Here is a 22,042-nt window from a genome sequence, read left to right as displayed (position 1 = left end):
GGTAGGTTTTATACCACAAATCATGGCCCATTTACATTTGTTTCCAAGACTGCAGCACAACCATGGATTGAACCAAATGGTGAATAGTTTACTACCCCTTGAGGAGACATGTACTCAGAAATCTGGGTACAGCACAGTTCATAGTCTCATCCAGAGAAATCCTCATTTGATAGGTTGTGATGTAATTCAAAAGTGAACTCAATATAAAAGAGTTACATTGTGTTAAATATGTTCAAATGAAAGTAAAATCAGGTCAAGCATTTAAGAAAATCAACTCTCACGTTCTTTGATCACTTCTTTGCACAGATCTTCATCAGCCATGGTGTCTGAGGCTAAATTTAACAACTCTTTCAGTTCCAAGTATGATGGAATTTTGGCAGAATCAGATCTGCCATTGCTGGGTTTGGTGAATTCTAACTCAGTGGGCAACATGAAATACTGAAAAAATATTAATCACAACAGAATGGTCAGTAAATCCCCTTTGATGTTACTGTATACTCAAAGCTTTTTCAAAATCTTGAAATAACTCTAACCAATTTCAAAGCTTTTAGGAGAGAAATCACATGATATTTACACAGTATACACAAAGCTTTGCTCAATACAGAGTCAAATACAGTGTTACAGAATTTCAGATTGAGTCAGTGGAGTGTAAAGACTGTATCTAAACTTTGAATTCCCAGTCAAGTAAAATCTTCATTTACTTTACTGAAAGTTTGTGTTTTAGAATTTTGAAAAATTAAGGAAAAAGCAGATTTGACTTCTTTTTAAAAAATAAGCAAAGCTGACTTCCCAGATTCGGAAACATGTCTTGGAGTTTTCCCTTTCCCATGCACGTCATGCCTTCCTGTTCTGAGTAATTTGTATTCTTAGTGTAACAAGTACCCACAGTGCCAACACATCCGGAAGCAGGAGAAACAGCTGATCAGAGTGGAGACTCCTAACAGCAGCATCCAAGAATAATACTGGTGTTACTTCCTAACCTTGGAAGTATGAAGGTTGAGAAAACTTTGCAAATGTGAAGAGAATTCAGTAAGATGACTTGCAAGTGAACAAACACCTATGCATAATGCAAAACAACAAATAATATAATATACAGTATGAAACAACAGGATGATACCTCTTCCTCTTTTATAGGTATGGTACAGAAGTTCTCTTTAATCTCCAGCAATTCATTTTTACTCTCTTCTATCTTCATTTCATTTTGGAAAATCAAACATTCTCTTTAAAAGATCATAAAAGAAAGTAAGTGACTTCTTTGTATTACTTCATGTCTAAGACTGAAAGTCTTAGCAATAGCTTTGATAGCCATACACATGGCAAAAAGTTATTTTTCTAAATCCATGCCTTTTCTAAGAAAGCAATTCCAAGTGATGCTGTACCGATCTGTGGAATTAACAAAAAGTATTTTTCAAGAAAAACTACATTATATGTAGAGTAGAATCACTTAATATTGGGACCTGCCTTAAAAAGTTACAGAAAAAAACCCTCATGTTAAAATGGTTCAACACCCATCACATAAGTCCTCTCATGTGAGAATGCTTTCTGCAAAAGCTGCGGACCTAAATTTCTTCCAATGTCAAATTTTTTTACTACATATAAAATCTCTGTAATCTATAACACTGACCCTTATTCACTTTTGTCACCTTTAGTTTCTATTTTCAGGAATTATTCAGCACCAGTGAAGGCAGAGTGTGCTTATTATTAATCAAAATGACAACTAAAATCATGTTCCCTGGTTTAACTGAAAAACTTTAAAAATACTTAGAAATAAAACTTACTAATGAAGCTGCTACTTGCCTTGTGAAGCAAGAATACAAGCAAAACAGGGATGAAGACTTTTCAAGGAGAAAGAAAACTTTTCATCAGGTTTGTCACTCATGGCCACTACACTAAAACTGCAATGAGTTTTTAGGAGGATAACTTCCTCCTCGGTCCCTGAGATCACTATTTTCCTGAAGGAATGCTTTGGACTCGAGAGTACAAATTGTTCTATGCCCAGCCTTGGGTTGCCAACTGAATTTTACCTACAGTGGAAGTCTGTTTAACTATATGTCTTTGTTTAAATGCCTCTCCCTGTGTGCTGCACGAGGAGATTTGGACCCCCAGCTTGAGCAGGCTCGTGGTTTTGCTAGTCAGCTACAGACCAGGAGATCAGAGCTGCTTCAGGAAAAGTTCACACTAGCATTTTTTATACCATTTCTGAAAGTGGTTGCAGAATCTAGATCATGTTACCTTCACTGGCTATTTACAGTGTTCACACATGCACATGGTCTTATGTCCCAAACTCAGTGTGAGACTAGGGCTCCTGTTTGAAAAAACAGGTCAACGACCCCACTCCTCCCCGTTCTGCTGCTATACAGGTACAGTTAAATCAGTCAAAATCTGCTTTACCTTTCCTGGGAATCATGCAATCCTATCAAGGGCAAAGGAAGTGATACAAGTCATCCAGACATGAAGTAAATCATCACAAAATTTAGCCAGACTTTATGAGTGCATGTATACAATGAAAATATTTAGGAAATACTAGGCCCATTTCTAATTCAGCTTCTACCTCTTTAATGTATTAGTTAGTTCAAATTCATGACATTAGACATCATTTAATTAAATTCAACTAACTCAGTAATATATGAAAGTGAGAAAAACCATAAAATAACTAATATTTGAATGTGAAGAAATACAATTGAACTTGAAATACAATTCAACAGCATAAGAGCATGGATTTACTGACAGCATGACTGAGATGACAGAAAGAAGGAACATGGAAGCATGTATAAAATCCTAGCCCAATTAAATTTAGAGGCATTTTCCTGAGAAGGAATCTGTAAAATCAGTTTGAGGGAGGACGAGGTCCCTTAAAGATGCAAATTTTTTCAGTATTCCAAACCCAAAATCTTGAGTACACTTCACACTTACAAAATGCAAAAGTGATATAATTTCATTAATCCAGTTTTCTTAATGCACATAAATTTCATCTGACTTATTTTTTCCTAAGTAAGAAAAAAAGCTGAAGTCTTTACCTGTTGCAAATATAAACTAGTTACAAAGTTATAATTCAACAAATGCTCAAATGCCATTATACACAGATTATTTTTTATGTTCAATATTATACAGCAACTTGTAGGTACCTGAAAATGTTCTCTTCTGTTAAAATCTGTCCTTCAGAATCTAAAAAGGGATCTTTCACTAAAAAAAACTGTAGTCTGCTCAGAAGTACGGATAAAGTTGGCAGGTTTTTACGAAAACTTTCAAGATTATCAATAAAAGAAAATTCCTCTTCCAAATATAAATCTAATGGAAAATAAGAAAAAAGACATTATAAACCAAGATAAATTTAATAATTATCAGAGTAAAGAGAACTGTTGAGCAAATTTTGGAATACTTTAAGTGTCAGCAAAAAATAAGTACTTTTTGCTTTAAATATTTTAGGATTTTAAAGCTTTAAGTGCAACAAAGTCTAGACCTCCAATGGTCCACAGGATAAGCTCTGGTTTTCTTTTTTTTTTTTTTTTTTTTTTTTTTTTTTCCTCTCCCCCCCCCTCCCCTTTTTTTTTCTTATACAATGTCTGTCAAAAAGCAAAAGTATTTTCCTTTCTTTCCCTTGTTTGCATTTTCGACAAAGACAAGTGAGAAGTTCTACACCTGGGTCTGGGCAATCTCAGGCCCACCAACAGGTTGGGTGGGGAAGTGACTGAGAGTAGCCCTGTGGAGAAAGACTTAGGGGTTGAAGGAAATGTCAGCCTGGGCCAGAAGTGCGCACTTGCAGCCCAGAAAGCCAACTGTGTCCTGGGCTGCATCAAAAGGAGCGTGGTCAGCAGGGTAAGGCAGGCGATTCTTGCTCCCCTGCTCCCTCCTGGAGCATTGTGTACATCTCTGAGGTCCTCAGCAGAAAAAAGACAGGGACCTGTTGGAGTAGGCTGAGAGGAGAAACACAAAAATGATCAGAGGAGAGGAACACCTCTCTTATGAGGAAAGGCTGAGAGAATTGGGATGTTCAGCCTGGAGAAGAGAAGGCTCCAGAGAGACTTTACTGTGGCTTCTCAGTACATAAAGGGGGTCTGTAAGTAATATCACGAAAGATTCTTTGACAGATCCTATTGCAACAGAACAAGGGGTAATGGTTTTAAACTAAAAGAGAGATGATTTAGATTAAATATTAGGAAGAAGTTTCGTACAGCGAGGGTGGTAAAACACTGGAATAAGTTGCCCAGACTGGTGGTTGATGCCCCATCCCTGTGGGTGTTCAAGGTGAGGCTGGACAGGACTCTGAGTGCACTGAGCTGACCTCTGAGTGATCAAGAGGGAGGATGGACTAAATGACCTTTAAAACTCCTTTCCAATCCAGGCTATTCTATGATAACAGGATTCCATGGGCTTTCATTTCTTCTGAGTTTAGATACCATTCTCCTGAGACAGAACGGAGGCAGTAGCCACATCCCTATTTGATGCAATCCCTTACATTTGCAACATAATATACACATATATTTACATGCATATTTTACATATATATATATATATTACACATAAAAGGGTAAAGTGCAGTTTTTGTTCTTTCTTATATTCCATCAACATGGAAGTCTCCTCATTCCTACATCCCCCATTCATTCCTTGGATGACTCCCTATCCTTTCCTTCCTAGCGGCTGGAAGTGACAGATAATGATTATGCTTGCCCCCCAAACTGTTCTATGCTGCTGACTTAGATTCCCATAAAGAATCTATCAACTAAAAAATAAATGCCTCACTGTAAAATGCCTCTGTTTAATGAGATGAACAGTTCAGAAGAGGCTACTAAGGCTTCTAGTAGCCTATAAAGCAGAAAGTACCCCTAACTAAAAAAAAACAAAGACATTTTTTCTGATATGTTATAAAATCCCTAATCTATTCCTCTTCCTTTTCTTTGGGCAACCACAAAAACAAAGTAGGAAGTACCTCAATATTCAATCAATTAGTGGTTGCAAAATTAGGTGCTAAAATCAATGAGAAAGTAAAGACTGTGTCAATGACCCGCACTCGCTGTCCTCAAATATCTTATTTAATTTTTGTTAACTCAAAGAAAGATGGACAACTCCAAATATACTAACATGAAATCAAGTCAAATAAGGCACAGCTTTGGCCTTGATTTGCACTTATTTTCCCAATTTAGCCATAGTTTTTATTCACATTTTTATTGTAAGGAGCCATAGTACCTAAAGTGTATGAAGAAAGGAGGATTTTCCCAATTAATCTAATTATTCTAATGTGATTAAAATATTTTATTATTGCATTTCTTTGTTAATTTTAACACATGTTAACCTGTTACTCCCTATCTCAGGAAAGCATGTCTAAGCAGGTATGCACTTTTATGTGTACTAAAGGGCCCTCCTGAAGTGGAACAGATACTACCACATACCTAACTGCTTTCCTAATATAGAATTTTACAACTGAAGCAACAGGTAGAGTTTGAAATTCACAAATTCCAGTGCTTGAACTTCATAGAAAACTGAGCTGAGCTGCTACTTTATGGTTCTAGGAAGTGCAGGTCCACATTTTTAAATATGCTTATTTTTCAGAATTGTGACTCGAATGCAATATCATCACTTTCTTTGATTATAATATAGTTGAGTCAAACACTTTCTCAACATTTGGTTTTCTGTGGTCAGAATTTGTTATATCTGTTAGGGCGCTATTAATCATAAAATTTCAGAAAACACACAGGGATACTCCCCAGTTTGAACAATCACAGCAACAGATTTGAAAAATCCCAGCAACAAAGTGGAAACTGCTTAATTCTCATTCTGCTTGATGTGGTCAAGGAAAATGCTTCTAGGATCTAATTTTATTGATGTATAATGGATCATTATAATTTTGTCCAATGCCTGATACGATTTTCTTATTGTGATTCCTTTTTGGCATCTTCTGCCATACATTTGATCAGCTTTAAACTTCCTTTGGTTTGCAGCTGTCTGGAACTGCTAATACAAGCCCTGCTTCTCCAGGGAATAAATATGCCTTCAGTGGTCATACCTTAGGCAACTGGAAAGGTTTGCAATCACCCAGACAACTTCATCAATGCCTACAGAGCCCACATAAAAAATTATGGAACTTCACAAGCTGATTCTACCAAAAGTTAGAAAACAGTGACTTAAACATTTTACCTTGCCATGGTTCTTTAAATTCATTGACATAGTAAATCTTCAGATATTTTTCTTGGGTGTATTCTTCCTTAAAAACTTCATTCATAAGTAAAAGGGGTTCTTCTATGTCAGTCTGAGAGCAGGGATTTGAACTTGGAATAACTTCCATTAATTCATTTCCAATCTTGAGCTCTACAGAAGAGACGGGTTTCCTAAAAAACAGAAAAAAAATCTGACATTTAAACTGTTATACAAGCAATGTCATAACTTCCCTGACTTCTCAGTGAATCAACAGCACTCATAAAGATACTCTAAGAACTCTGATAATCACTGTATTCACTGAAGAAGGTCAGGAATTACAGAGTTGTTATCACTATCCCCTGGCTCCATGGTCCAATCACATGTTCAATTCTTCCCCAAGAAAAAGCACTTTAAGTTTACACCCAGAATCAAACTGAACAAAAGGATAACAGCTGGAAAAGAGCACCAAACCTACTGATGTCATGGCATTTACTGCAAAAATTTAAATGTATACTTGTTGTGTTGGGTCTGGCTGAGCTGGAGTTCATTTCCCCACAGTAGCCTTCACAATGCTGTGCTTTGCAATGGTAGCTAGAAGGGTGTGGATAACACATCAGTGTTGTGGTACTGCTGAACAGTGCTGGCACACCATCAGCACTGTCTCTTAACATTCCCTCCCCTCCCCACATCGAGGGCAAGATCCTGGGAGAGGACACAACCTAAACTAACCAAAGGGATATTCCACACCCTATGACATCAGCTCAGACACAAAAGGGAAGAAGGAGGGTGCAGGGCATTCATTATTTACAATGTTTGCTTTCTGAGCAACTGCTACATGTGCTGAAACTCTTGCTTCCCAGGAAGTCGCTGAAGATCACTCGCTAATGGAAAGTAGAGAATAAACCTTATTACTTTCCTCTTTGCTTATGCCAGCGCAAACTTTCACTATTGCCTTAGTAAATGGCCTTATCTCAACCTACAAGTTACTTTTCATTTTATTTTCTCTCCCCAGTCCGGCTGGGAAGTCATAGAGTGGCTTGGTGAGCACTTGGTGTCCAGCTAAGGTCAACTCACCACACTTGTGTTTCAAAAACCATGAAGAAATTGCAAATAATAGCAATAGGACAAAGACAAGATAAGTGAAGAAACAAACCCACTTCAATTTCCTGTCACTTTTCATACTAATCTCAATGCTACTATTATTTCTTTAGGAGAAGAAAAAACCAAACCCTGTTAGACAAATAAATAGCAAAATAATTTGACTACAGAAAAAACCCCAACCATCACAGTTCTGAGCTAAGTATGCATCTGGACAAAATGGTTGTAATTGTTAAAAAATTAAAATAGGTATCAATGTTGTGTTATCCACTGAAATTGACTGCAACAATATATTGGCTCTGATTGATGAGTGCTGACACTTCTGAAGAATTCAAATCAGCTCTATACTGATCAGCTATATATTAATCTATACTTACTGAATTTATTATTCTCATTTCAGACAATAGATTTCTCAACTGTGCATCCTACTGATTTATGCATATTTTTAATAATATTTTGCATTGCACCATCCTGCTATTTGCTAGTCCTCTAAAGGTAATTCTCATATCAGTCACCTCTGAATTTCAGTATAGGCCTTTGTGCATAGACACAAGAGTGAAGAATCTCTGCTACATACCTTTAAAAAAATCAACTATTTTACAACATTTTGAGTATAGCTCAAAAGGTAATTTTGAAACAGTAGGTAGTATAGTTCACATGCAATAACCATGCAGAACTGATGATAACTGATATCCAAACTTTCATATGGCATAAGCCTTCAAAAATCCATGAACTTTAAAACACTGCCCAGTTACATGTGGGCCAACTTCACTGAAATCAATGGATTTCACTGTAGTTTTATATGTAGAATTCACTATAGTTTTATAGATCGAATATACCTAAGTGAGTTGCTGATTTGAGACTACATGAGACATCTTTTCCAAAGTCAAACCCTTAGTAAGGCTGTCTGGAAAGCAGTAAATATTTTAAATGCAGAGTACTCTCAGTGTCTTCTTCTTAATGTTTTTCTCTCCTTCAGCTTTTTTGCAACTTGTTTCTTGTCCTCTTCTTATTTCTCAGCCTCTCCAAGGAGACAGTAGGCTCCCTGACACTTTGAACCATTTTTTTCTTATATATCAAGCCACTTCACCGACCAGTTTCACCAGTCATTTATGTTTACACTCCCGACTGGCTTACAAGAAGAGATACTTAGAAAAAATCACAAACCGCAAACCCCCAAGTTGACAAGCTTATTTCAAAATACCATTTCTCCTAACCTAGTTACCTGAACATTTAGACACATAGAAAAGCAAAAATTCTACATGAAGCCCCTACTTAGTAGTAAAATCTTATACCTACTGTGAAAACAGAACAAAGTCCCAAAAAATCTCAAAAGTCTCAAAATCTACTGAGCAGAATCTTAGAATAGACTGTATTGAATTGTACAATAAGCAGTCCAAAGATACTGAACTCAACTGTATTACACAGCAGCACATCTGGGACATCCTTTGATAAATTATTATGCCAAAACATAAGTAAGTGCAGAATCTTTAAACCAGATAGTTATATTTTTTTTTGTACAACTCCAGGACTGCAGTACTCCTATGAGTCATAACCAGCAGTGAACGATGTACTCCAGAAAAAATGCCTACCACTGCTTGACACAACAGCAACAGCAGAATATTTTAGTGTTTGTTCCCAATAATGTTTGAAAAGATTCTAACATCTTATTTTCTTTCATCTGTTGGTTTTGAGTATTAGAAAGAAATTAGTGTTATCTGTGAACTTACTTGTCACACTACTCACTCCCTGTTCCTTGCTAAGACAAAATCTATTGGAAAACATTTACTGTAGGTCATGTTTCAAATATCCAAGACAAACCACCTACTGTGTTTATTGCACACTCTTTATCTTTTTGTTGTGTTTATGTCTTGCTTTGCAAATATTTATAATGATCTGTGATGGATTATGTGTACTACTACTGCTTAGTCCTACCCCCAGAAAAACCACTACCACAAAACACCTAAGAATTTAACATTCTCTTTACTTACTTTAAACAAAACACAAAGCACTTGAATAATCTGAAGCAAATACACATCCCTTCCTCCTAACTCCCTGCTCCTTATTTGCCTGTCTCAGTTCAAGCAACTTTTTACTGGTGCAGAGATCTAGCCCACTTTGTTTTACAATACATTAAGTGAAATGGTCTCAAATTTTCCATAGCCTAGAAAATGTCTTGGGTGATATCTTTGCATGACTTTTGCAGCATCCTCATAATATTTATTTCACTCTCTGAAGGTGCAAAGATGGTTATACAACACATAATAGTTTAATTTTTTTCTGAAGATACAGAATGTAATTTCAATTGTACTTCATTGCACCAAATTAAATAGACATCCACATCATTTTCTGCACAGCCTTGATCTGCTCTATAAGCATCACCGTTTCTGTGACATGAACGAGCAGAGGGTTATGCCAAATTGGTATATAGCAAGGAAATTAAAGACTGTCATAGTGAAAACACAGAAGAGCGCCACAGTAAGGTATTGGGAAGCCCGGCACAGGCATTTTCTCTAAATGATTATTTAATTCTTCAGTCAGAAGTTTTCCTTACAACCAGCCTTTTAATGCAGATTTGAAGATAATAAAGATTTTAGGCAGCACTGTAAAAGCACAAATGTAATTTCTCTGTGTCTTTCACACTGATGATTGAAAGCAGAAATACACACACTATTTACTGGTTTTTGCAGAACCCTAATCTTCTTTTGAGTCTAATATGTGCTGGAAAGATGTGTTGCAAACCTGCTTCTAAAATTAACTCAATTTCAGAGCTCATTTGACACTTTTTACTTTGTACATAACATTTTAAAATAAATATATCTGTATTTAATTGCTATAATATAAGTTTGACTTTTGATAGCTGCCTTTTCAAAAATTTATAAATACCCTTCTTTGAACAGCTTCATCTACAATTACAAGAGATAATGGTCTTAGAGAGGAGGGGGGTAAAATGTCCTCATGGTTTGTCTTCATGTTCATTAATAGTTTCCAGAGACTTTCTCCAATGTCATAAACAGATTATACAACCATTAAAAAAATTATATGAAGAAGCAGTGAACTCCATAAAAAACCAATACTACTCTTAGTGAAAAAGCCATCTTTAAGCTATTTGCTACAGTGTACAGCTCCAGCACACTGTACACTTGCTACTGTCAGAAAACATTTCCATATTCCATTATCATCATTAGCTTATGATTCACAAAGTATCTGAATGTTATCAAAGAAACCATCAGCGTTTTTAACTTAAGGTTACTGACTTTTCCAGGAAATCCTCCACAGGTAAGCTTTTCTTCCACTGATCCAATACCGAAATAGCGACCATGTTCTGTGTTGAAGTAACTGAGACAAAAAAGAGTGAAAGAAAATCACATAGAAAATGTTAAAATTCATTTTTATTTATTGATCAAACCATTGCAGAGGCTAACCAAACTTTACACAAGATACACAGAAGAAACAACACTTTTATTTTCCATTAGCAAAAGTAATGCAAATACACCAGAAAGATGCAAATACTTTCATACACGTTTACCTTTGTCATTGGAAACCCTCAATTTTTTCCACATCTCATAACCTCAGTATCATCTTTTGAACCCCTCCCAACTTATCAGATTTAGGATTTCATTTATCTCTGATCACTGATGTTCTTCCATAGCCATTTCTCTGGACAGAAACTTTTCCAGAGGTTTCTACAGACTAATCAAATATCACCCTCATTTATGGTCCCATACACAAATAAATATCCATTACCCATCTGTTTCTACTTAGGTGATGAGTATGTTCTGCCTTCAAGAGATACATTAACTGACATAACACTACTTCAGGAAATTATTTTTTTTAACCAGACTTATCATAATATGGACAAACACAAGCTTTTCCTTTAATCCACAGTAAATCTAAATTAAAACTTAAGGATTATATAACCTACCTCTAGTCCATGGCTTCCTATATTTATCATCAGTGAAGAGTCCTGTGAGATGATACTTTTCATCTTGATATAAACAGGGAGGAAAGCAAAGTGATAATCTCCAGATGGAAAACTTCTGCCTTGCCATGCTCTGCACAAAAAAAGGCATGTGAGAAAATTGTGAGAGACAAGTTCACTCTTTTTGTGCCCTACCTTTTCAAATATTCCCACTGTTTTCAAGTGTTTTCTTCTAGAACATGATTTTTTATATTTAAACCTTATTATTTCTGTAATACTGACACAGTTCAAACTAAGAGAAAATATTAACATTTACCTGACTTGTTATTTAACTTTTAATCTATGCATATGCAAACCTGTACACATGCTTAGCTACACTGTAACTAAACTTTGAATGTGCAATTAGAATGGCTTATCTTAACACTTGCAATGGTCTCCTAAACGGACACACGACCAGAAAGAATTTAAAATCATTCCTACTATTGCTGTTTCAAGTACTTTTAATATTCTAAAGCCTCTCATCTTTCATGTGCTGCTAGGAGATAGCAAAAGCCCTTTTAAGTCCTTTCATTTTCACTAAAAACAGGGGTACGTGGTAATCAATGTAATCAATGTAATTCTAGAATTAAATAGTTAATGTGGCAAATGCAGTAACTCTTCACTTAAAACCAAGTTCAATAAACTATCTAACAGTTCTTTTGTCACAGAAATGTGACAGTACTGCACAAATAGCATAGAACCACAGAACAATCAGTTTGTTCAGGAAGCAGAGAGAAATTATTCTTACACAGGGTTTTGTATTTGACAAGTTTATAGCTTAGAAAGAAGTTGTCCTCAAAAACTCTGGGGTGTAAAATGCACATTGGAAAAGGTAACTACCTACAGACATGTGGGAGAACATAATGAATGACTCTAGAAACTTCTCTGTAGTTCTAAGTCCATTGCCTCACTTCAGATATGTTGCTTCAGTCCTAGAAATGTCCACCCATTTTGGCATATGCTGTCAAGCCAATTACAGTTTGTAGTGTTAGACATCCCAGAAAACAAACGAGAAATATTTCACTGACTTAGACTGCACCCAGAACTACCATGCTATTGGTGTACTTTTCAAACCTTCCTGTTTAAGCAGAAAGTTGGGGGGGTGGGGGGGGGGGGCGGGGGAGATGTGGGAAGCAATGAGAACAAATACTGTCACTTCACCACTACAAATCCTTTTTCCATTTCAGTTTAATCTTCTGTGGCATAGTTATAATTCTGTAAATTCTAATTAATTTTAACAAAAAAGGCAAAAACTACTGCTATCATAGCATCTTTTCCTTAGAACACTCTTGTAAAAAACCAGATCCAACCCAATGCAGTTCCCTCTGTATAAGTCAAAGTGTGGAATTTTCCCAGTGATCTCTTTTACAAATTCTGAAGAAAGAAGACAGTCAGATAACTACAGGCAGTTGGACTTAGGTCTTCTACATGTTACTGGCAGTACATCAGTTGAAGTAATCGGTATTGAAGTTGCTTCTGAAACAGCTGCGTTTATCATGAAATAAAGTGAATTTTCTGGTAGAGATCACAGGAACAGAAAGAGCTGATGATAACCATTTCCTTGATTAAAGCAAACTGTCAGAATTGTGACATATGAGCTCTTAAAGTACTCTTAGGTTAAAGGAGAATGACATGGTACTGTAGAAATAGAAGCTACTGAACAAAAAATACAAACAATAATACAACAGAGATCAGAAGGAAATTTTAAATACCAGTATGTAGTTTTGCTGAGGTTAACTTTAACTAAAGTTGTTTTCTGTCCATGATGTTTGCGAAGTGGAACAAATGGGCATTCAATATTTTCTTCAGTTACAGCTACATTTTGTTCTGACTAATAAGGGAAATAATAAAATTATACCTCATATAAGTAGTCTGTTGAGTGATACTGTAAAGCTGCAAACATCTTGTTTTGTGATGTTCTCAACACTCCAGTTGTCTGGAATACATACAGAATATGAATTAGTTAAAGACTTTTTATATCCTCTAAAAATGTTGAAAGAGAAGGCTGAAATTCAGATTGAACAAAAATAGGTTTGTAATTTCTAGCATATGCACTTTGGACTGCTTTTCCCATAAAGAAGGTTACACAACGTATTCAGTGTTCTTCCTTTGGAAGGATGGAACAGAGCAATGACAGATCATGCGCACTTGATTTCTATCTGAAGGAACTGGGCTTTTGGATTTTATTTTAGTTATGCCTCTTGCTGTTTGTTCCACAGAAAGCCTTGTAAGTCATTAAGTGAATGTAAGTAATACAAATGACCTCCCTTAAGCAATAAGTTTGAGACATTATCTGATTCAATGATTTTTTATGGATTATAAATTAGCTTTTAAAGACAGTAGTTCAGCTACCTCCTAAACTATTAACTTTTCACTGGTTTGTTTATTTTTGAGGTGACTTCTTTCCTCCCCTTTGGTTTTACAAGGGTAAAAGAGATTACAGGTATAAAAATAGGATTATAGACTAGCTGGGAGCACAGCGCCCTGGTGTTCCAGCAAATTAGCTGATGCTTCCAGTGGGAACCAGGAGCAAAACAAAAACTATACGAGGACAGAGATACTGTGTGAGTGCAAAACAGACTATGTACAGCTCAGGTGTGCACAAGGAAAGAGAATATTTGTTCTTAATCAAAATTAGGTACAAGAGTCAAAGCTAAAGTAAAATAATTCTATCAAAAATGCATATGATGTGAATGAAATGTGTCCATTTCATTAAATTGTAGGGCCATAAGGCAAATTTGTGACTAAAGGCTCTCTTCATATATGTATCAGTAAGTATCAGTAACATAACAAGAGGCTAAAATTGCCTATGTAAAAAATTTGGAAATACCAAATTCAGGTATGGATGTAACTGGAACCAGTGGAGGAAAAAATAATTAGGGGCTAGTTGCTTACTTGAGAGGAGTCTGGGTAGAGAAAAGAAGTGTAGGAGAGGTAAAAAGGTAGGTTCAGGAAAAAAAAAAAAGGAACAGGGAATAAGGCGTAAAATAATGTAGAGAACAAAGTAGAGGGGAATCTTCTGATGGAAGGAGTGTGCATAATCAGAAACAGTGGATTAAAACCATAGTATGCTAAAGAGAACCCTTTGCAAAACCTGCTGGACCCTCCATCCATTGTACATCCAACAGACTTGGTGTGGAAGAACGGAGCAAGAAGGAGTAAGGAGGGAACGGATTGGTATCCTAACACTCAGTGCTGAAGGGCAGTTTAATAACATTTATGTGTATCACTGACAAAAATTTTCTCATAGCAACATAACAGTGCATTTATGCAATAAAGTAGCTATAGAATAGCAACTACTACTCCCAGGGAAATAATTTCAATTAACATAGTTAAAAGTAGTGAACTGCTCAGCCGTCACTTCAGGTAGTGCTACTTTCTTAAGGGTGTGTTAATCATTCAACATCAAAATCACCTCAATTGGGTATGTTCCAAATTTCTAACTCAAAACTCAAAGACTGTGGCCTAGAAATACTAGTCTGTGGGGATACAAGGAAGTCTTAGAAGCTTTTTAAGGCAAGACGAGTCCGCAGAAGGATATGACCCAGTTTCATTCTCCGAGAACTCGAGGGAACACCGCTCTCAGTGAAATACGCAGTATGAGTTACTTCTGCCGACACCAAGTGTTTTTAAATCTGTGGTAGCACGGACGGAAAGCACCGCGCTGCCACCCACCTCACCTCACCTCACCTCCGCCCCTGCTGCCCTCACGGCCGCCCGCCCCCTCAGCGCCGCCGCGCCCCCGCCCCGCCCGCGCGGGACTGCCAGCACGCCCCTCCGATTGGCTGCCGCCCGGAGCTCGCCTCTTCGATTGGCTGCAGCCCGGAGCTGGTCTCTATGATTGGCTGCCGCTGGTAGCTCGCCTCTCTGATTGGCTACCGCCCCTCCCGCCCTGTGCACCCTATCCACCTTTCCCCTCTTCCCTTCGTTAGGGAGAGGCTCGTCCCTGAACGCTGCTTTTGAGCAGAGGAATCCCTTGGAGTTAGCGGTTAGGAAAACTTACCTGATCTTCAAAGCTGAACACATTTTTTAAAGCAGTAAACGCATAAGCGAGTGCAGCAAAGTAACTTCATTCCAACCTCTGTTTCCCCGGTAGCTGCGTGCAAGGGAGAGGAGGCGAAAGAGGAAGAAAGGGATGGGATTGGCTTATTAAGTGGTTGTGTCTGAAACTGCTGACTCACTGCCTTCTACCTGGGGAACAGAAACGGAACGAGGCCACAGTTTAGCATTCAGATATGCTTCTGCTTCACATGCTCGGCAAACGTGTGAAATATCAGTGTCTGCAAAAAGCTATCAGCTTAGATAAAAGGGCCATTTATTTATTTAGTTAGTTAGTTTTAAGTGGCTGCCTACATTTCTCCCGCAACCCTCAAGCTGCTGTCTGCTGAACAAATTGCTGTGTTTCTCCAGAAGGCACTCTAGCGTCAGATTTCTGCTTTGTCCAGACTGTGACTAATCCCTGGTCTGGCAGAAATTCCAAGAGTAGTTGTGAGAACGCTCCATCCCCCCACCTCCATCCCACACCATCCAAATGTACACACATACTAGCTGTAACTAGGCTCCAGACGCGGTTCTGCTTGCTGAAATGGCACCTTATTGCTATGATTGGCACCACAAAGCCATGTTATGGCCTTTCCTCCTTTTACTGTAGATGTGGATACCCATAGAGTATGCACTGGAAGTGCAGAAACCTTTGGCAGTGCTGCATTCAGACAGTTGCTGTAATAGTTTTGGGAATCTGGAAAAAAGTGGCTCCTCTAAGAACTCCTTTCAGGTTAAGTTCCAGATTAGGATAGTTTTTTCTGTGGAAAACAAAATTGACATTTTTCACTCTGGTTCCAGTAAATCCAGAAGTATTTGTACATCCCAGTGAGTGAAAAGGTTAAGCAAAAAGCGTACAACAGATGCTGCCTTTACCACTACAAAATACTATATATTATAGAATATATAATATATTATATAAAAATATATTATATATTGTAGTATATGTTATAATATATATTATATATTGTATATTATATAAAATATTTTTATATATTATAGTACATTATGCATATTGAAGAGGTTATTACAGCACAGAAATGCCCCCAGTAACAAAGCCTTTTCTGGAAAATGTTAAAAGTACCTTAACTACACATCTACTGCAAGAAACAATGCAACAACACATATTGTGATTAAAGGAAGAGAAGTACCCTAGACAGATTATATCTCTAGTTTTTCTTCATCAGATCCAGGGGTTAAGGGGGCACACATCCTGCAGAAGAAATTTGGCAGCAGCAATTCGTAGTAACCTCCATGACATGATTCTCCTCAGATACATCTGTAAAACTACAGCTTCTAAAAAGTTGTATGAGAGTTGTTTGTACAACTGAGAAAAAGTGCTAAGTAGAATTGTATACAGGGTATATTAGTGCTGTTACAATTAAGGTCATAAATGGAAGAAGGCTTTCCCTCACGCTACTGAACACAGGCAAAGCCTGTCTCCGTGCAAGATTGCAGAGGGAGAGGTGTACGTGAAATCAAAGTGGTTGCTTTGGTATTTGCCAGGCAAGAACATGTTTTACTCAAGACTACAATGCTGCATTTTAGTTGGATTTCTTGTGGATGAAGCTGAAAATGCTGTGGATGGGAATAACATGAATGCCAATTAGTACCATGAGGATAAGGAACTCAGGGGAGAGATGAGATGAGATGAGATGAATTTTGGCAGCTGCATGTGTTTCTCATCCTCATCTTTTACAGTTGGGCTGCTCTTTAGATCAGAAATGATTGTGAAATATTTGATGTTAGCACTGACCAATGTTACGGAATGCTGTGCTCTTTTCTCAGCTGTCAGAATTAATAACTGAAATCCAGAAAGAGTTTTTGAGAATATATTGGAGGGTTGAGCACAAGATTACTATGAATGCAGTTATAATCTTGACTACATCTCATTGTTCTCTAGAAAACAGTCTGTTGTGAGCTGGATCACAGCTGATCCAGTTCAGCTAAGCTGTGTACAAGTGGCACCAACTCGTGTTAATTGAGAGTTTGGTTTCTTTTTTTTTCCCCTCATTTCATTTTGTGTTAATCATAGAAATCAGAACTGAAGCTTCAGCAGCAGCAGTGTAGTGTAGAGCCTGGCAGAGCTGACCATGTTGTCCCTGTCAATCCCAGGACTGTGCTGAGAGTGCATCCCCACCTGGGACAGAAACCTGACTGGGTGGTGCCATTGCTGTTGAAGGAACTGCAGATGGAGACAACAGAGCATCCCTCTTTTTATGCTGCTTGCATGTACCAGCAGCAGAGTCCTCTCCAACTTACCATGGCAAACAGGCTTTAATGCACCTGCTTTCTCCTTCTTGCTCCCGTCCTGGCACTGCCCTAGCTCAGAAAGCTCAGCTGAGCTGCTGCAGAGGATAAGGAGGGAAACTTACAGCTGAGATTTATACAGGTGAACTAAAACAGCTGCCAGGAATACCAAAAGCCTCCTGACAGGTAGAATACAAGTACAGCTACTTGTTACCAGCAGCAGACAGGAAGCCTTTGCACCATGCTCTTTTCACCTTCTCTAGCTTCAGCTCATGCTAGGAGTCCATCTGATCTCTGTCACTCTCCAGCTGCTCCTCCTTGGCTCTCAGTTCATGGCCCCACAGCTTCAGCTCTGCCTGCTCCTAGGACGTGCATGGGTGAAACTGATGCGGTACTTGCTCTGTTCTGGACACTGTCTCATTTATGGCTTCCCAAGTCATGAAGGAGATCTGTTCCTGCTGAACTTCTCATGTTGGCCACTGTGGTGCAGGGCAACACCACCAGGTACACGAGCAGTGGCCTCATCCATCCACCCTTGTGTGGAGGCCAGGGCTGCCAGAGCTGCGATTGTACAGACATGCACACGCACACTCCTTCCCTGTAAAGGATGGAGTCCCTTACCATGTTGCACACCCTAAAACATGCTCAAGGCATAGCATTTTGTCAGCAATGGAGAAACTCAGCCCAAATGGTTATTTTCCACCTGGTAAAAAGGCAGATCTGATGCACTGTCTATGCCACATATTCCCTCTGAGCAGCCCCAGGCTGGAGCAGAACTGACTCTGGACATGTCCCTGTGGCACAGAGAGGTTTTGCTTAACCCACCTTGGGTCTTTCCCCTCACTAGAGTTACAAGGGAGGCATCTGTGCCTGCTATGGCTGCTCAAACTCCTCACTGGCAGAGGACAGAGACGGAGATGGCTGATGCTTCAGTCAACATCTAAGACAGGCTGGTGGAGGCTGTTCCTGGAACAGCTTGGTTCTCACCAGCCACAGTGACACCTCTGTCTTAAATACCTGAAGGCAGTGCTGAATGTCTCCCCTAGGTGCAACACCCACCCCTGAGCCTGCCAGTCGGCACTGGAGGCCATGGGAAGGGGCTGCGCTGTGGCACCTTGGCCAGTCTCATAATTCTGGAGTCCATATGCTGAGATTGCTCCATCTCATGCCCCAGCTGCTCCTCCAGCAGCTGCTCTCTGGTGTGAAATTCAGCCCACTCAGCCATCAGCTTCCCTTGCTCCTCTGGGAATGGAGATATTTTCTTTCTTTCAAGTACTTTAGTGAATTTGCATCAGAAAAATAAAGTAATTATACATCTTTTGGGTTAACTCTATGAAAAATGGAATAAAACAGTACACTTTACTGAGTGTAAAGTAGATATGAAGGGTAGAGTAAAGCATTGCAGTGACTGATCTAATCTGTCTTGATCAGGTAAATGTGTTTGACATAAACTAATTCATGTTGAGTCATGGAGGCGGCCATCCCTAACCTATGTTATATGAACAAGCCAAGAACATAAGAAATAACAGATCCTTACAGGTAGGAAAAAGTGAATAATGTATATGTATATCTGGCCAGCCTTCACCAGTGGATACAGCAACAAGATGCCAACATAAAAAATGGCAGAGATGAGAAATACTGTACTTAAAAGGCCAAACTAAAATGAAAAATGGAATCAATTGGGACAAGACTGACAGGGGAAGGGAGGTAAAGCAAAGCATTAAAGAAGAACATCTTTGGAGCTCTCTTCCCAAGTAAAGTCACTTGATCTCTTACTCTCCTAACAGTTCAATATTTTTTTCAAATTTTAGTTAGGATTTTTTTAAAGAAAGGCTGATTTTTATTGTCCCATTTTTCCCAGATTATTTTCAACTAAATGGTCTCTTCCAACCCAGTTAGTTCTATGATTCTATGATTCTATGATGAAATGCAATCAGAACATGGTGCTCGATACATTTTTTTTCAGTGAAAAAATTTATGGGTATGTTTACTAAAGTAAATAGCTTCAGATGGTCTTGTTTGGATTCTTCATTTTGTTCTGGCTTATTTTATTTGAAAATGGTACGTGATGCTTTTTAAAATGTTTGACTCAATTTTTTTTGTTGTTTCAGTGTCTGAGTGTAAACTGAAATTCAGTGTATTATAAAACCATATTATAAAAACCTTTTTTCTTATGCCAAACTGTATTTGTCAATATGTTTAGATAACAGAGTTATTTGTGAATTGAAGCAATTGTTTCTAGTTACTAATTCCTTCACCATATCTGAACTGGCAATATTCATATCTAATTTAAATAATAACTTGTAAGAAAAAGGAATCCCTGATATTTGAACTCCTTGATTTTGTAAGAATTTCTCACTGCTCTGTGGTAGCTGAAGAAACTGGGAAAAAAATCTTTCAGTATCTACCGTAGAGGCTCCTCATAGCAAGAACCATTCATGCATTTCACTGCATTTCATTGACAATGTTTACCAAATAACATACACTCATTCATGGGTTCTATCTTGACAGAAAGCATATACCTAATTATGTATTAACATGAATATGTTTTAGCATGAATTATGTATTAGCAAGAAAGCATGTATTAATACATTATTGTATTAATATTGAATTTGGATATTAATGTAGGTTACCATCACAAAACATTACATCATAATTAAATGGGGTTTTGCTGAGAGAAAATACATTAGATAAAATCTACATCCAAAAAACCTAATTAATTCTACTTATGTTGCTAGCCACTTAAATGGCTGAACAGGCCATACAAGAGTACCAGTCTTTATTTTGCAAATATTAATCTAATTGTGTGCATTTATTAATTCAACCATAGTTGTAATGTGCTCAACATTATACCACATTATTTGATAGCCCATAATTTTTATGAGAAAAAAAGGGGACTTTTTGTTAATTTCTTGTATTTACCCCAACTGTCGTTCAAAATCTGAATGATTTTTTTCGAAGATAAATGCTTTACAACCAAGCCTACAAATACAGGATATGGGTAAGAATACTGGAAATTAAAAGTCAAGACTCTTTTACTGCATCACCATGATTTCTGAATTCCATTTATTTAAATACTTTTTACAGTCATTGATTTACATCTGACCAGCTGGAGTTAAAAGTAATGGTGAGGAAAAAGCTGTCAAAGGGTAAATGTGATTCTTAAAGAACTTGTCTGACTCTTAAAGAACTTGTCTGACTGACCCTCACGATTTTTAGAAGAAACAAAGTCACACTGTCTTCCTTCTGCAATTAAATCCTGTACTTTAAGTAATCTGTTACTGATATGAATCATATTTAGCTGATAATGGCCATCTCTGTCTGAAATAGCATGAAATAGGGAAAATTGTGACTCTCAGCTCTTTAGTTCAGCATGCAGAAACAGTCCTACCCAGCTAAGGGTCTGAAGACTTTTCAGTGACCTACTTTTGAAATTAGCTTCATTGGGAAGACATCTCAGTCCAATTACATCCGCTATATAATGCACCTCTAAAATTGATGCTTCAGTATGAAGGAATACTAAATTCATCCCACAAGTCAGCATATTCTCTATTTTATAATCTATTATGTTTTGTTAAATTGTTTTTGTTTTGCAACACATCTCAGAGCTACAGTAATATATCAGTGTTTGCTTTTTAAATTGGTTGGACCAGTTGATCTCATCATTTCAGTCTCTAAGAGACACCCTTTTGTCAGAACTTCTCAACCAGAATTACCAGATTTCATAATAATAATAATGATAACTACTACATCAAGGTAAAACTCTTGTTTATTAAGTCACGCAACACTGGCAAACAACTTAATGAAAGAGAAAAATATGAAAATTTCACTTTCAAACAAGACAGCTGAAAACTGTGAAGAAAAGCAGAAATACTTAAGATATCTGATTGTAAATAATGGCTGCACCACCACAAATGAGAACAAATACCAAGTAGATTTTTTTTTTCACTTGTGATTTAATGAGAAAAGCAATAAAACTTTATAGCGACTTCCATTTCTGAAAGAAGGTAACCGGAAAATATAACTGGTAAGTCTAGGAATGGTAAAGAGAGGAAAATAAAAAAATTCATCAACCAGGGCACATGGCTAATATCTAGCTAAAGTGCATGAGAAAACAAGGAAACATGTGGTCACATTCATTCATCAACATCATTTGCAGAAAATACACATCCAAGAAATGCAAATCCTTCAGTGGTTTTGGAAGAGGTTTTGTGAAAGGCTGCCGGACTTAACTGAGCTCCACTAGGGGCTGTCATTGTCACACATCTAGGTGAACAGATCCCTCTTGCAAGAGCAAAGTGTAGGCAGAAAAATGCCATGGACTGAAAAAGAGGGGCTTCAGATCTTCAGGTATCTTCAATCAAGGGATCTTTGTATCAGCCTAAGGAAACAGCACTCTGTCAGAAAAATCTCAAAAGGGGAATTAGCTTTCATGGAATTTTGATGTATTTTCTTTGCTGTTTGATTTACTTGCTTCCAAAGGGAAAAAAAAAAAAAAAAAAGGAAGTTTGTAACAACTAAATAATTATGCTGCCACAGAAATTCTGTGAAATTTAAATA

The 22,042-nt window shown here is 37.6% G+C and overlaps 1 protein-coding gene across 11 annotated transcripts in view; it reads right to left on the bottom strand.

The window, feature by feature from the left end:
• The window catches only part of SHOC1 (shortage in chiasmata 1), a 47,522-nt gene extending 34,399 nt beyond the window's left edge, over positions 1-13,123 (bottom strand). For all 11 annotated transcript variants that reach the window (XR_003574128.1, XM_027909926.1, XM_027909498.1 and 8 more), the window contains exons 1-7: positions 13,050-13,123; positions 11,156-11,285; positions 10,488-10,569; positions 6,133-6,323; positions 3,126-3,288; positions 1,118-1,220; positions 282-438 (exon numbers count right to left, since the gene is read on the bottom strand). Coding sequence is in view for 10 of the 11 variants with exons in the window: in XM_027909926.1 (XP_027765727.1) it covers positions 282-438; positions 1,118-1,220; positions 3,126-3,288; positions 6,133-6,323; positions 10,488-10,569; positions 11,156-11,285; positions 13,050-13,094 (871 nt within the window). In the remaining variant the exon portion in view is untranslated. The remainder of the gene's footprint in view (positions 1-281; positions 439-1,117; positions 1,221-3,125; positions 3,289-6,132; positions 6,324-10,487; positions 10,570-11,155; positions 11,286-13,049) is intronic.
• Between the last annotated feature and the right edge of the window lie 8,919 nt (positions 13,124-22,042).

The sequence above is a fragment of the Empidonax traillii genome, unplaced genomic scaffold, assembly GCF_003031625.1.
Source record: "Empidonax traillii isolate 1590-97213 ecotype Southwest subspecies unplaced genomic scaffold, ASM303162v1 scaffold3:size4013460, whole genome shotgun sequence".
Classification (NCBI taxonomy): domain Eukaryota; kingdom Metazoa; phylum Chordata; class Aves; order Passeriformes; family Tyrannidae; genus Empidonax; species Empidonax traillii.
Note: the sequence above shows the minus strand (reverse complement) of the source record. Positions and strands in the feature narration are given on the sequence as shown.